General features: G+C 45.8%; 1 protein-coding gene across 1 annotated transcript in view; it reads right to left on the bottom strand.

Moving 5' to 3' along the window:
• Ush2a (usherin) overlaps positions 1 to 15,390 on the bottom strand; it is a 673,376-nt gene that overhangs the window by 35,218 nt on the left and 622,768 nt on the right. Inside the window, exons 62-63 of the mRNA XM_021165303.2 lie at positions 12,434 to 13,950; positions 8,405 to 8,726 (exon numbers count right to left, since the gene is read on the bottom strand). Coding sequence (XP_021020962.1) covers positions 8,405 to 8,726; positions 12,434 to 13,950 — 1,839 coding nt within the window. The remainder of the gene's footprint in view (positions 1 to 8,404; positions 8,727 to 12,433; positions 13,951 to 15,390) is intronic.

Genomic DNA, 15,390 nt, shown 5'->3' with positions numbered 1-15,390 from the left:
CATTCCATGAGCCCTGAACTAAACTGAATAAAAAGGAGAAAGTGAGATGAGTACCAGAATTCACTGTGCCCTTCTGCTCCTTGTCTGTGCACACAACACCACTTGTCACCCCCTGCTCCTCATGCCTCCACCTTCCTCCCATGGTGGACTGCGACCCTTGGAACGATGAGTTGATTAACTCATTTTCCTTAGGCCGCCTTGGTCTGATATTTTATGGCAGCAAGGAGGCAAAAATAACCAACACAAGCAGCCTTTATTTTTCATGGTCATTTCATAGAATTTCACAGGACTGTCTGTGAGAAGCCACAAGGGCAGGGACAGTTAGTTACCTATCTTCATCCCACTGAAGAAAATTCTAGGGTGTTTAATGTTTTATTGCCAACAATACAAGGTTCAGTTTCACCCCAAGTGGACTCTAAGTCCAGCTCGGTCTGTGTCCAGGTAGAAGCCTCCTTGTTCATTAGATGCATGCGTAACTGTCTTGAAGGCAATGTGGAAGATTGCCAGGGATGCTGGTTTAAGAACAGAGGCCTGAGGGAGGCCAGAGACTCCCCTGGGAATGAAATGACAAAGGCCAAATGGGATGTGGCCCATGGCCTAGTGGCAGCCCTGAGTTCCCTGTCTGGGAATGTTATTTTTTTGGGGTGTGTGTGTGTGTCATCCATGTGCGCAGGCTCTGCTGAATCAGAACCATGGACAGGCTGAGTAAGACAATATCAATAAATCATTTAAAGTCTTGAGCCATGGGAGATGAGGTGGAGGGAGCTCAGTTCTTGTGGGAGAGACTCACCAAACACAAACCTCCATGCTGGGCAGAAATACATTAGCTAGATTAATACCTCATTAAATGCAAGTCCAAAGCCAAACAGAAAACATGCTCGATAAGACGCTGCTAAATGTGATGTTGAAAATGCTTAGGAAGGGGTTGGGTACAACGACGGCATCGGAAAGCAAGCAAGATGAGGCAAGGGTCTGCCACAGAAAAGTGTGGACCCTCTGTGATGGGGACAGGGGGGCTTAGCCTTGTGTGAGTGATCCAGTTGAGGACAAGGAAGGATAAACTTGGAAGAGCTCCCTCCCTCTTCAGAGCCATTTGTGCTCTTGGTTAGAGATCTGTACAGTCTACAACTGTCTCACTAGGACAGACCAGAATTCTCTTCATCTGGCTGTATAGAAAAGCTGGGGATGGAGCATGGGCCTGCTAGATGCCATATCCTCCTCACACACAATGTTTAGTCTCATATGCACCTGATTATTAAACGATAGGAAGGAGGCCATGTGAAATTCAATGTCCCCCGAGGTTTTCCGGGTGAGTGTGTTAGTGTGCATGCCTGCATGTGTGCATGTGAATGTGTACAAATGTGCACATGTATGTGTGCATGTGCTTGTGTGTGCGTGCACATGCGCACAGGTGTAGAAGCATAGCTTAACCTCAGCTGATTTCCTTTGACTACCATCTACCTTCTTTGTGAGCCTGGTCTCACATTTGGTCTGGAGCTCCTGAAGTAAGCTAGGCTGGCCTGCTGGTGAGCCCATGGCACCTGTCTCTCCCTCTGCAGAGGACAGTCCCCTTCTGCTGCCTGCAGATCAAGATGTAGAACTCTTGACTCCTCTCTAGCATCATGTCTGCCTGGACACTGCCATACACTTTACAGCTGAGCCACCTCAAACGTTGTGATCCTAACTCTGTTTTTATTTGGAGAATAGAAGTTATAAGAGGTTGAAGAAACAGAGCAGTAGCCTTCATATGTCTTGGTATGGAGAGCAAGTACTGGGAAATTCTTGCCTCAGACTGGAAGCATGTCTCACCGGGCCAAGTAGACTTGATAGAGAAAGTGGACCAAGGGATCGGGTATGCTCACTCAGACAGCTTCATCTTCTCAACCCTTAGGGAGGCACATGGTACAACAGGCTAAGGTTAGAGTCCTGTTGTGGTAGGCTCAAGACTGAAGGGCAGTCCTTGCTTATTAAGGAGGGAGGGTAGAAATGATACTGACCATTGTTATATTGGTCGAATGTACGGTGTCTTGAGCACATTCACTTATATGCTGATTTAACACCAAATCAAGCCTCTGTAATGTACTTGGTAAAGCTACATAGGCACAAGATAAGATGAAGGAGGTATGGAGAGGGGGACAGAGGGACAGAGGGATGAAGATGTGAAGGGACAGAGGGACAGAGGAATGAAGGGACAGAGAGACAAAGCGGAGAAAGAACACAGATTTTAGTCCTGCCTAGGTTCCCAAGGCCTGGTGTCTGGTCTATCTCTTGGCATTGAGGAATTTCTTTAGTCTCATCTCCAGATAAGCAGGGGCAATTCCCTTGGGTGTAACAATCTAGCTTAACATGTTTTTCTGTCACTGGCTGAACATAGGCTTGATATCATATTGATGATGTGGGTTTCCTCCAGGACACTAAAGACTCAGAGCTTGTAAGTGAGATAGACTTATTCCTTATTTATACTTTATGAACTATGATGTTTGTATAATTTTAAGATAAATTTATTAATAAATGAATGGGCTAGGTTATAACCAGAGACATTGCTGCTGATAGGCCACGTGCTCATTTGGGGGTAGGTAGCTCTGTGGGGAGTAGAGGAAGCTCTTAGTGAATGTGCACTGTTGGCATGGCTGTGGACGCCAAGGCCTTGGGCAAAGTCATTGTTCTGTTCAAGTGTGCTCAAAGCCTTGTTCTGGTCAAGTGTGAGTTTTGCACTGGTTGATTGGTGTGTTCAAATGCCAGCAATGGCAGCTTCCTCTTCCTCCTGGATATTTAGCACCTGAGAAATTTGCAAGCCCGTACAGTCTTCCTATACATGTGTCTGTCTGCCCTTTCTTCATCCCCTCAGTACCCTAGTCAGGGTTCCAGGACCCAAGCCAAGTGGGATGAAGCACAACCAGTCATTTCTTTTGTCTGAAGATGATCCCATGATCTCTCTTTAATTGTATCAGTACAATTAAAGCTAAGTAGAGTCATTGAATGAAAAGGCTTTGGGTCAGGATTCATTTTGTCAAATTTCATAAGCTGTAGATGACATAGGTCAATCAAGAGAAGGCAAAACTAACATGGGCTGTGTTGGCACCAGCCTTTAACCCCAGCACTCTGGAGACACAAGCATACCAATCTCTATGAAGTCTAGTCCAGCCAGGGCTACATACCAAGGGCCTGTCTCACAATAAATACAGAAACAAAAAAGAATAAATGCAAATAAATAAAAGTCAAAATGATATGAATTTGTACTCTGTAGCTCACCCTTTCTATGGCTTGGATCTGGAGGGGAGATTGTGACTTATTGTGTGGTGGCTTGGTTCCAGGGTAATGGTGTTTGGAGGTTCGATCCATTATCATCATGGCAGGAAGCATGGCAGCATGCAGGCAGACATGATGCTGAAGAAGGAGCCGAGAGTTCTACATCTTGATCTTACAGGGTGATGAGTCTGTCAGATAAGTCCCTCATAGATGTGATTGGTGCTGTTATGAGAAGAGAGTAGACACTCCCTCTGTGTCCTTTCCCTCCTGCTCTTCTTTGTGAGATACAATGATAAGATGGTGTTTGCAAAGCAGAGTGGTCCCTTACCAGACATGGTAGCTATGGGCACCTTGACCTTGGAACTTCAAAATCTCCAGAACTATGAAAAGTAAGTGTTTGCAGTGTAAGTCCATGCTCTGTGTGGTGATTTGAATAGAAATGCCTCCCCCTCCACTACAGTCATATGTTCGAATACGTGCTTAGCCCGCAGGGAGTGGCACTATTAGGAGGTATGGCCTTGTTTGAATAGGTGTGACCTGTTGGAGGAAGTATGTCACGGTGGGGGTGAGTATTGAGGTCTCCTATGTCCTAAGCTCCACCCAGAGCCTTTTCCTGACTGCCTGCAGAGGACAGTCCCCTTCTGCTGCCTGCAGATCAAGATGTAGAACTCTTGGCTCCTTCTCTAGCATCATGTTTGCCTGGACACTGCCATGCTTCCCACCACATTGATAATGAACTGAACCTCTGAACCTGTAGGCCAGCCCCAAGTAAATGTTGTTGCTTATAAGAGTCGCTTTGGTCATGGTGTCTGTTCACAGCAATGAAACCCCAACTAAGACGGTCTATGACATTCTGTTACAACAAATGTAAACGAAAACAATGAGGAAAGGCATGAAGAAGCTGAATTGCTTGAGTATCCAAAAGACTAGCTGCTATTGTATCCTTCCTTCCCCTTCTGGCTCAGCACCTATACTTTGGTAGCTTTGGTGGGGACTCACAGTGCCCTACTGAGGTTTTAATCTATCTGCTTTAGTGGGGACTATAAGGATCTCTCTCCGTGTTTCCCTCACAGCTTTCTCTCAGTCCAGCCTGGCTTTCTCAGTTTTAGCCTTAAGACCAGAGCCTCACATCAGTGAGTCAGAAAGTCTCCTGCAAGGTTGAGCTGTAGATTCTCAGCCACCCAGTCACTAGGCACTAGAAGCCTGTGAGTGTGTTAGGGGTGCTTATTGCAAAAATCTGTCAGTGTGGGGAAGTTTCAGGAGAGCTAATTAAGTCCCTGTCAGCACGAGTCAGTGAAGGGGAGCCCTGGCAGGCCCCAGCAACTCCATGGTGAGTCATTGCCTTAAGCAAGAGTATGAATATGAATGCAGAATTACCTGAAGCTGCTCATTAGCCAGACATCTCTCCCTGAGGTAAAAGCTAAAGTGCAGGGCTGGGGGCAGAGCTCAGTGTAGAAGGCTTGCTCAGCTTGCATGTGCAAGCCCTGGGTTCCACCCTCAACTCTGCACAAGCTAGGGACCCCTCAGAAGAGAGGCACACCAGGCTTTCCCTGAAGCCTCTGAGGAAGACCACTGTCCTAACTGGCTTACTCATCCATCAAGGACTTCCTGACAGAAGTCTGCAGTATGAAGAGTACAGGTCAGCAGAGTCCAATTGGGAAGGGTTCAAAGTAGAAAGTGCTCTGGGGAAAACACTAACCGGGCCTGGAGATATCCCACGGTTCTCCCTAATAGTCATGTGGTATTGGCTTAAGGGTGAGGTCTCTTCCTGGAAGGATTCCATTCAGTGTGGAGGCATGAAAGCACACTTACGGGCTTAAGAAGCAGATTCCAGGAGACAGCCCTTTATTTAGTGCTCACGAGGACCATTGGCTTTCTAATAGAACTACTCGGCATGTATTGTTCCCCAATGCCACCTGCCTGTCCTTGTGAACTATAAACAGGTATTTCCTATCACCCTTATTCAGATTTTATACCTCACTTGGTCTTTTGTTTGTTTGTTTGTTTTTAGAACTTATCTTTCAGTGTTAGACTCTGCAGAATCTCAGACTCCCAGGAGCTGTGTTGAGATGGAAACAACTCAACTTTCCTCAAAGTCTTATTTTCCACAGTACTAACTCTTACCTCTAAAGATCCAGAGGAACACACCCAAACCATATGACAGTGACAGGGATGAGTAAAAAGGTTTTCAAGAAAATCATAGTTTGGGGCTGGAGAGATGGCTCAGCGGTTAAGAGCACTGAGTGCTCTTCCAGAGATCGTGAGTTCAATTCCTAGCAACCACATGGTGGCTCACAACTATCTGTAATGGGTTCTGATGTCCTCTTCTGGTGTGTCTGAAGACAGCTACAGTGTACTCACATATGTAAAGTAAATAAATTAAAACACAAACACATACACACACACACACACACACACACACACACACACACACACACATAGTTTGATTGAGGCAGGAACTTTCGCAATAGGTCCTGACCTCATTTCTTTCCCTACAGGTAGAGTAGGGGTTTTTCTTTAAGAAGACTAGGGTGGGATGCTCACCTATAATGTCAGCACTTGGTGATACAGACAAAGGTGGGGCAGAAGGAAGGAAGGTCCCTGAGTTCCAGGCTAACCTGATTTACATTTGAGTTCTAGGCTTCTCAAGGCTACTCTGTCTCAAAAACAACCTAGAATAAGTTGGATGTGATAGCTCACACTTGGGATGCCAGTAATCTTAGTGAAGTGTAGAAGAAGACGACTATGACTCCGAGGCAGACAGGAGTAGTTACAAAAGCAGCAGCATCCTGTGACTCCTCAGCTCGCCTCAGCCTCTGACAAGGGTCCTCTGACCATCCTTCACTCCTGATAAGAGCCCTAACTAGAGATCTAACACATGCTTGGAACTTAAATGCCTTAAGGAGCTGAGATGTCTATAGATGTGTGGTTCTGTTTTACCCCGTGAGTCAGCCATGCCGAGGGATCTGTACTCAGTAGCTTATATTCAGTGTCTTGGAGTATTTACTGCGACCTAAAAAGTCCATGCCCTTCCAACAACTTAGGACCAGGTGATTGAGAACCAAGGGCTCACCGACAACCTCACACCTTTTCATGAAGCTAATGAGAAAACAAAAACAAAAACAAAAACAAAAACAAAAACAAAAACAAAAACAAAAACAAAAAAGGGGAGAGCCACGCTGGACCTGGCATTTTCTGGTAGTATTCTATTAGAGTGGGAACTATAGGTATTTGCTCATTACTGACACAAGCCAAAATCCTATCCTAAACCTTCCAGTTTGCTCTGCTTTCAATTCATTTTGGAGGGCTGAAGAGAGGTCTCAGAAGTCAAGTGTGGTTGAAGTATTTGCAATGGACTTGAATTTGTTCCTAATATCCACCTTGGACAGCTTACAGTGCCTGCGACTACAGCTAAAGTGGGTCAATTGCCCTCTATTGGCATTCACATGTAATTGCACTCACATGCTACACACACACACAGACACACACAGACACACACACACAGACATTCAAGAACAAGAATGTAACAAAAGAATGTAAGAAATGTAATTAAAAACAAGAATGTAACAAAGCATATCTCTAGTTTGCTCTGTAACTGTGGCAGCATTATCTAGGTAGCTATCTTATCATAAAACTATTTCTGTGGAAACATTTATATGTAAGTGGGATAAATAAATAAATACTATAAATAGCCTCCCATCCATTCAGATTAGATCTTGCTACCAAATAGTTGGCACCCAACCAAGAGGACACTCTTGCTTTTAAGAGAGTTTTTAGATTTGTAATTACAGACAGTAAATTTGGATTTATGATTATGTATTTCTTCAACTCAAGAGTTGATTTATATTTCAATGCTAACTTCTTCGGGCAACTTGTGCAAATACAATGCTGTCTTGAGATACTCTTTTCATGCATAAAATGTTACCTCTAATCAAATCATCACACTTATTTGTGCCTGTCATACTGCTGGAAATTTTATTGTTATTTCTGATTTGATTCTCCTGCCTCACCCTCTGGAGTGTTGGGATTACAAGTGAGCATAACCACGTTGTGTTACAGCAGTGCTGGGTCAGAACCTGGGAAGTCTTCCATGCTAGGCAGAGACTCTGCTAGCAGAGCTACAGCCCTTTGCACAAGCTTTTTGGGCTTAGTCTTTTTTATCTGGAAAAAAAAAGACTTTTTAAATTTTTTTCTTGGTATTTGCCTGACCTTCAGGGCTTATCCATCAGCAATCTTCTCTGAATTGCAAGCTAGAGAAACTAAGTCTTAAGTAGAAGAGATGCTATGGGGGCCTATGGAACTGAGGGAACAGTGGGCGAAGCCTGCTTGGAAACTGAGGAGCTTGCTTACATCTGAGCTGAGGAGTAAGTCTACCAAGACTTCTGACTTCTGCCTTTCACCTTTGAAAATTCCAATTTGCCTGGTAAAATCGAGTCTTAGGCGAGTGTATGGCTGAGTGTAGCCCTGTATATATCCCTTGTTTAGGAGGCAGTGAGACATATCAGATCCATCTTCCTTAGGAAAGGGCCTTGCTGCGGCTGGAATGGTGCACGCAGACCCAATGGCAAAACAGAGCCTCACAAGCATCGCAGAGTTCTCCAAACACTCTGAATATCGCTCCCAATTCTCAGTCTCCTAAGAGATATGCAATGTCTTCTAAACTACTGATTGAGGGATGGACTGACTTTTTAACTTACTTCATTTCCACGGGCAGATTAGCCACAGCCTTCTGATTCCTCTCTACACTCTTTCCTTTGAGCACCATGACCAGTGAGGTCTACACTCCACTTCATTGTGTTTTGTTACAACCCACGGGTCATTTTTCCTAAGGATGGTCTGAGGAATACTTACGAGCAAGGGAACACAGGTAGAAGGAAACCTGACAGTGGAAACCATATCACTATCAAACAATCCATCTGCAACGTACAGAATAAAACAAGTATATGGACCAAGGGCCAAGAAAATGAAGGGGGTAAATGGAGAGTCTTCCCCCACTCACCAACTGCTTAGAAAGATTTAAAGGGTATTCCAGCCTTCTCTGTGAACCTCCATCTCTTTAAGCAGCTTTTGGAATTGTAAGAAACATTGTAGAGGAGATCTCTGATGGGTGTGCGCCATCTTAGCTTGAATTTTGTAAGACATACAGAGCTCATACCTGGTATTCGTATTCTGTGAATGGCAGTAGGTCTGAGTCCATAAAGGAGCGGAAGCTGCCGTTGTAGATTAGCAGTGAACTGGATGTGCCAGGCCAGGCTGCTACCTGTCTTCTGTACAACTCAAAGCATATGATTTTTCCATTTGGCTGAAGTGGTCCTGCCCACCACACGGCTACTATGGGCTGGAATCCCCCTGTAGCTGTCTGCACCTCCAGATGTGGGGCTGGCTGCATCCGTGGTGGGACCTCTGAGGTTTGGGTAGATGTCCACTCACTGGAGGTACACCCGAGGGCAGTGCAGGCTTGGACACGCACTTCATACCTAGAGGAAACAATGTAGAATCACAGGTGACTCTTAATTCTGTCCGGGCCAAGTTTTTTTTTTTTTTTTTAAAGACACGTTTTCAGAAGCAAAACACAAGAGTTTACATTTATTTGTGTGGACAGTTAGCTTTTAGATAATAATAAAGACGTATTTTTATGGAAAGTTTTGAACATTTTCAATCTTTTAAGTTTTAAACTCAAGGAAAAGAACTTCATCTGCCTGGTGAATGGTCAGTTCTTACCTAAAGACAGATGTATGGAGTAAAGAAACTTTCGGTCTTCTCTGCAGCATGGAAACTCAGGCACTGTGAAAGATACTTAACACAGCTTTGCATGCGACCCAGACTCCGCCTACTCTGCAGCCAGAGCCAAGCCATTCCCTGGGAATGCTTTCAGATTATGAAGGGGCATTGCCGAGTTACGGTCTCCGTGGTAATGAATCTTCTCACCTGATACCTGACATCTTAAAACAGGCTCCCTTACCTCACACGAAGACCTCTGGGGGGCAAAGTTAACCCCCCTACACACTAGATTATCCATCACAGAGACACCTTATCACTACCCAGTCAGGCTCTAGTAATCAATTATGTTTTGCCATAGAGCTGGTATCTACTGCCTGGAAAGGTTAGATTTCCATAGCAGAGCCCTTTCCAATGCAAAGGCCCTTGGTTAGGGCAGATGGAGTGTCTCAGGTACCAGTGAGCGCTTGCTGCTCCCTTCTCATGCCCAGCTGACTTCCTGACACCCCAACATTCCCTCCAGCAGGGCTAGCTGTTGTTTCCCCCTTACTGCCCTTGGATCCAGTGGTTTCTTTTCCCCTTCCTCTCCCTGTTCTGTTCTTGCTCGCTTTCTGTTCTGCATTTCTGCCTTCTTAATTATGCTTTTGATTTCCTCTGTGACTCTGTGATCGTTAGTGTGAACTGTCAGCTCACAGGACCTAGAAGCACCCAAGTGAAGAGCCTCTGGGCACACCTGTGAGGGATAATTACCCTCTGGGCATGCCTATGTGGGGTCATGCTGGTTATGGTCACTGAGGTGGGAAGACCCAGAAATAAGAGCTGGTAATACCATTTTCTGAGGTTGGGATCCTAAGAGTCAATAAAGAGGAGAGAGTGAGTTGAGACCCAGCATCCATCCCACCCTGCTACTTGACTTTGGATGTCATGTGACCAGCTGCCCTAAGCTCCTGCTGCTCTGACTTCCCCACCATGGTGGACTGACTCATCTGGGAGCCCACATGTACCCTTCCCCTGTTAAGCTGGGTTTGACTCACAGCAGCTCGAACTATACCTATAGCAGACTTCTTTCATTCTCTTCACCCGCACTTCCTGTCTCTCTTGTCTTATCTCTCCTGTCTTCCCTGTCTCTACTGGGCTGGCATTGCCAGTGGATTAAGGAGCATCTCCACCACTGTGTATGTGCATGGTAGGTCAGATTGCCAAACAAAGCCGATTCTCTACACAGGGAAGGAATTTCTGGATTAACTGTGGGTAGTGTTAAAGTCCTAGGTCAAGTGAGAGTCATGACTCACTTGGTGGAATGCTGGCCTAGAATGAGAGAAAGTCTAGCCCTGGCTCAGAGCAGAGTTGGGCAAGCCTGTGATCCCTGCATGGAAGAAGTGGAGGAAGGAGGGCCAGAAGTTCAAGGCCAGCCCAGGTGACGTGAGACCCTGTCTTAAACAAACAAACAAAACCTGCCTGCGGTGGCACAAGCTTGTAATTCTAGCACTTGAAAGCAGGAGGATCAGGAATTTTAAATCATCCTTAGTGATGCAATGCGTTCTATATAGTGAGCTACATGACACTCTCTCTTAAAAGCAACAGCAAGGGCTGTAGCAGCAGCAGCGGCAGTGGCAGCGGCAGCAGCAGCAACAACAATAACAACATCAAACAAAGTCCTGGGTCACTTTCTTTCCTGTTCTAGAAGATTGTCAAACTGTTTCCTACTGACCAGCTGGGGTGCATGAAGATGGACATACTAATTTTCATTGTATCTAGTCAATATTAATATGATTTAAACCCCACAGAAACAAAAAGGACAGGAAATCAACTGATACAGCTCTGACACTTTGTTATAGTTGCCCAGTTTCATAACGCCAGCTGAGAGAGGACTCCACTTCTCTGTGGATCCCTGCGTGTCCTTCCGTGGAGTCCCAGGCCAGTCTTTGTGTGCTTTTATTTTCTCCAGAAAGGGTATTACTTTGACATCTGGGAAGCCATTTTCTCTAGAAATCCTTTTAGATATCAGGGCTCCAAGAGGGGTAAGATAGAAATGATTTTGATACTTGTGTTGTGGTCACATAGAGAGGAGACTCTGAGAAAATGCAGCGCTCCTCACCAATGTGGGCTTTTTAAATGTCCTGAGATAAAAGCCAACTCACATAGCATGTAGATTAGCTGTGGAGAATACCTGAAGAGCTTTTAATTACTGTTTAATATTTAATATGATGCTAAATAATTGCCCTGAGTAGATGCATAAGACCATGAATGCTTCATTCAAACAGCACTATACACCAGAGATAATCGTGGCGGTGTCTAATCTACACACCAGGACATCATAATTATAGCTCAGTTTTACCTGTGGTGGCTGGATAGCAATGCCTTTGCAGACTTCAAAATAATTTTTTTAAAAGTGAGTCTACTGATTTTTCTAAATTTTATACAAAAAATGTCTTTTATTCCTCTCTTCTGTGGGATGTCAGGTACCTGAGATGGGGTGAGGGGAAATGCTCAGAGGTTCTGAGGCTTCGGAAACAGTGTTGGTGTAGAATGCCTCAATGCATGTCACAGAAGTCAGACAGGATCTAGGACAGCACAGACTAGCAAAATGCTGCCATCTGAGCGTGCATGAGTTCAAGACTGAGGGAAGCCTTCAGAGGATACAGCACTTAAGACTCCATTATCCCAGGAAGGGGGGCTACAAATTCTGGTTGATGCATTTTAGTAGTGTGTATGAATCTATATGTGTGTGTGAGTGATTGTATATATGTTTATGTTTGTGTATGTATGAATACATGTGAGTGTATGTGTGTGTGTATATGTATGCCTATGTGTGTGAGTGTGTGTGATTGTGTGTCTGTGTGTATATGTGTGCATGAATATGTGTGTGTATGTATGTATGTGTGTGTGTATGAATGTGTGTGTTATATGTGTGTGTGTATTTGGAAGCTAGAAAGTGGCCTGAGGCTATCAGTCACTCTCCACATTATTTTTGGAGAACAGGGTCTCTCCCTGAATCTGCAGGTCACTGACTCAACCAGTCTGTAGCTGGCTGGTAACCTGGTGGTCTTGATTCTACCCATTATGTGCCCACCAACTGAAGCTATAGGACCAAACCCATCTGTTTCTGTGTGTGCTAGGGATCTAAATCAGGTCATCATATTCGGGTGTCAAGCACTTAACCCACCGGGCCATCTCTCTAGCCCTCCTTTCAGCTTAATAACTGCTCATGGCTTGTGACTCAGGTAGGAGATCGGCCCCATGTCTTCAGGATCGACTCTAGGTGGCAAACTGCCAACATTTCTGGGAAAGTGGAATCAAAACATCATCACCTGTAAGAGATCTATTCTTCAGAGGCTGAGAAAGCAAGCTGTAGTTAAATGAGGATGGGAGGAGATGGCCTCATGCATCTTGCCTTGCATTGGCACTGATGGTACAACAGAAAAGACAATGACTTGCTTCTAGAAACCCCAGCTTAGCTGCGTACCTATGAAATGGCTTCAGGTGCTTTATCGCAAGTGACCGTGTGCCAAAAGAACTGTGTGTTGTGTTAATGGACACGGTTCTGGTTTTTCCTTCAAACAGCTCACGGACGAAGAGAGTGTAGTTGATGATCTTGCCGTTTGTCCTCACCGGAGGGTCCCAATCCGCTAAGAGCTCAAGAGCATCCCCCGAATGCAGCTTTGGGGGCTGTAAACCTGAGGGGGCTGAGGGGTTGGTTTGACCCTTGACAAGTGGGCTCAAGACACTGCCCTGGCTGTTAGTGGCAGTCACCGAGTAGCTGTATTCAACACCAGGAGCAAGGGTAAAATCATGGTAGTGAGTTTCCAGACCTACATACACAATAGCTCCATCTCTCTGAAGCTCATAACTTCTGATCTGGCCATGTGGGTTTCTTGGAGGTGTCCATGTAATTTCTATTGATTCTGGGCCTGTGATGTGCAGTGTTGGTGGGTCCATGTTCTCTGGTGGAGCCTCCTTTGTCCAGGCGGATGTGGTCCTACTAGCAGTGCACCCTCCACTTGTGCAGGCCACAAGGGAGATATTATACTGAGTGGAAGGCTGCAGGTTAGAGAGTAGAAAGGACAGACCCTGCCCAGCCAGGTGCTCCTCACCATCACACTGAAGCAAATATTTAACAATCTTTCCATTTGGGATTGATGGCGGGGACCAAGACACGTTCATCTGGTGGGCACTGATGACCCAAAGAACTGGAGGGCTGACTCCTGATGGAGGTGCCTCAGGAGTGGTGATGTTGGTGGGTTCACTGGTACAGCAACCACCACCTGTGCAGGCCAGGATTGCATAACTGTACGTTGAGAAGGGAAGCAGCTGGCTGTCCATGTAGCTGAAGGTGCTGGCATTGAAATTGACAGCAGGAAACACTCCATTTCTTTGAAGTCTGTAGGACTGGATGACGCCGTTAGAGTGTTGGGGTGGAAGCCAGGAAATCAGCAGTTGGAGGGGACTCATAGACACATAGGATATCTCTGGTGGAGAGAGGCCATCTGGGGGTGCTTGCAATGTTCTCACCACATTCCAAGAGCTACAGGTGTGCCCTGCAGAATTCCAAGCGCAGATTCTATAAGCATACTTCCTCCACGGCTGCAGACCTGTGTCATTAAACACCCATGCATCCCCTTGCGTGTTGTATTCTGTGAAAACAGTGTTCCCGTCTGCCTGCCATGTTGTGTTCCCCCAGTCCTCTTCCTCCAAGCTTCTGCGGATCACTTCGTAATGAATTATCTTCCCATTGGGGCTAGCCGGCTGACACCAGTGCAGCCTTACATTGGTGGGCCCCACAGACTGGATGGTAGGAGCCATCTGAGTATCTGGAGGGGCTTCCTCTGTCCAGAGAGGCTGAGGCACCGAGTGAGCACAACCTGCTGTCGTGCAGGCCTCCAGGATCAAGGTATAGAGAGTGAAGGGGGCCAGGCGCCTGAAGAGAAACTGCCGACCCAGGCCAGAGTACTCCAGGAGCCCATCACTGAAGATGTTGTATGCCTGCAGGATGAAGAGAGGATGAGGAGGGGGATGTCAGTACTGTGAGGTCCTCGCAGCTGTTTAGTCTCTCTAAAACATCCACACACCTGCCTGATCCCAGTGGCCCTAACCCATTAGCTTTCAGGTGCTGACTTAGGTGCTGCCGGGATCCGCCATAGTTAACGTAAAGTCCACAGAAAACTTGGATAACATCTAAGCATTGGCCCAGACCTCAGGCTGTGAAATGCTATGACTCACAGGGCTCTCGAAAAGTTGGGATGGGAAGAACATTCAAGTCTCCTGTTTATGGATACCCCATGCCTCTGGTACGAAACCGAAGGTTAAGAAAGTGGGTGTGACTAGGCTACATGGGGTTTATATGAGCAAATCCACCTTCCCCCAAATGTTCTGTGAGATGGGGTTACACTGCTAGCCATCCTTACAGGACATGAGGGTAGAAAATGTGCATCTACGTGTGTGTGTGTGTGTGTGTGTGTGGTGTGTAGGCTTACATTGTGTTATACAAATATATACGTGTTTAGGCATATGTATGTATCAACATACATTTACATAGTTTTAATAATGATATGGGAGAGGGAGATGTTTTTGAAGCCACAGAAGAATTGATTGCTTATTTGGCAGAATTTGCCTTTTTGGTCTGGGCTAGCCCGTCTGTGCTCATCACGCCCAGAATCTTAACCTCGGCAACAATCATTTGTAATTACATGGAACTGACAAATACTATCTGGCTGGTTCATAACTCTCTATCAGCTAATTATTAAATGCTAACCCGATTCCCCCTCCCATCATTTGTGGTGCTCTCTTATTGTCCAAGGTAATTCTCTGATATCTCATCTTCTCCCTGCTTCCTGCCGGCGCGGCGCGCTTGCTGGTCTCTCCCTCGCAGTTGTTTGTTAACACCCCCGCCTACTCCGTTGGGATGCTCAAGTTAGGAAGGCTCACTCTCCTATTGCCTACTGTTACCCTTATGCTCCTGTCAGTCCTGAGTCTGATACTCCGGCTGTTCTCTGACCTACAGTATCTCTACATTCTGGTGAGAAGACATATTGGAACAGCCATTTTCTTAACCTTCAGTTTCGTCGTATTCAACAAAGTACACAGTTAATACTTTATTATAAAACAGTCTTTGTGGGAGATGATTTTGGTCCACCAAAGGCTATTTTAAATGTGCACAGGTATAACTAAAGTAGGCCAAACTGGTACTCAGAGGTTATACATACATTTAGAATACATTTTCAGTCCAATAATATTTTCAGCTAGCGATGGGTTTGTTTGGATGTATCCCAAGGCAAGCAGAAGAGTGTCTGTGGTCATCTTCACCAGGACTGAAGTATCTGTGTCCAATTAAAAGCCACCCATGCCACCACTCCCCCTCCCACATTACCTCCTCCATCCCCAGGGGGCCCCTCCCTCTCAGCCTAGCTCCATCAGTGTGTAGGC

The sequence above is a fragment of the Mus caroli genome, chromosome 1, assembly GCF_900094665.2.
Source record: "Mus caroli chromosome 1, CAROLI_EIJ_v1.1, whole genome shotgun sequence".
In the NCBI taxonomy this organism is placed as follows: Eukaryota; Metazoa; Chordata; class Mammalia; order Rodentia; family Muridae; genus Mus; species Mus caroli.
This window is presented reverse-complemented; position numbering and strand designations above follow the sequence as displayed.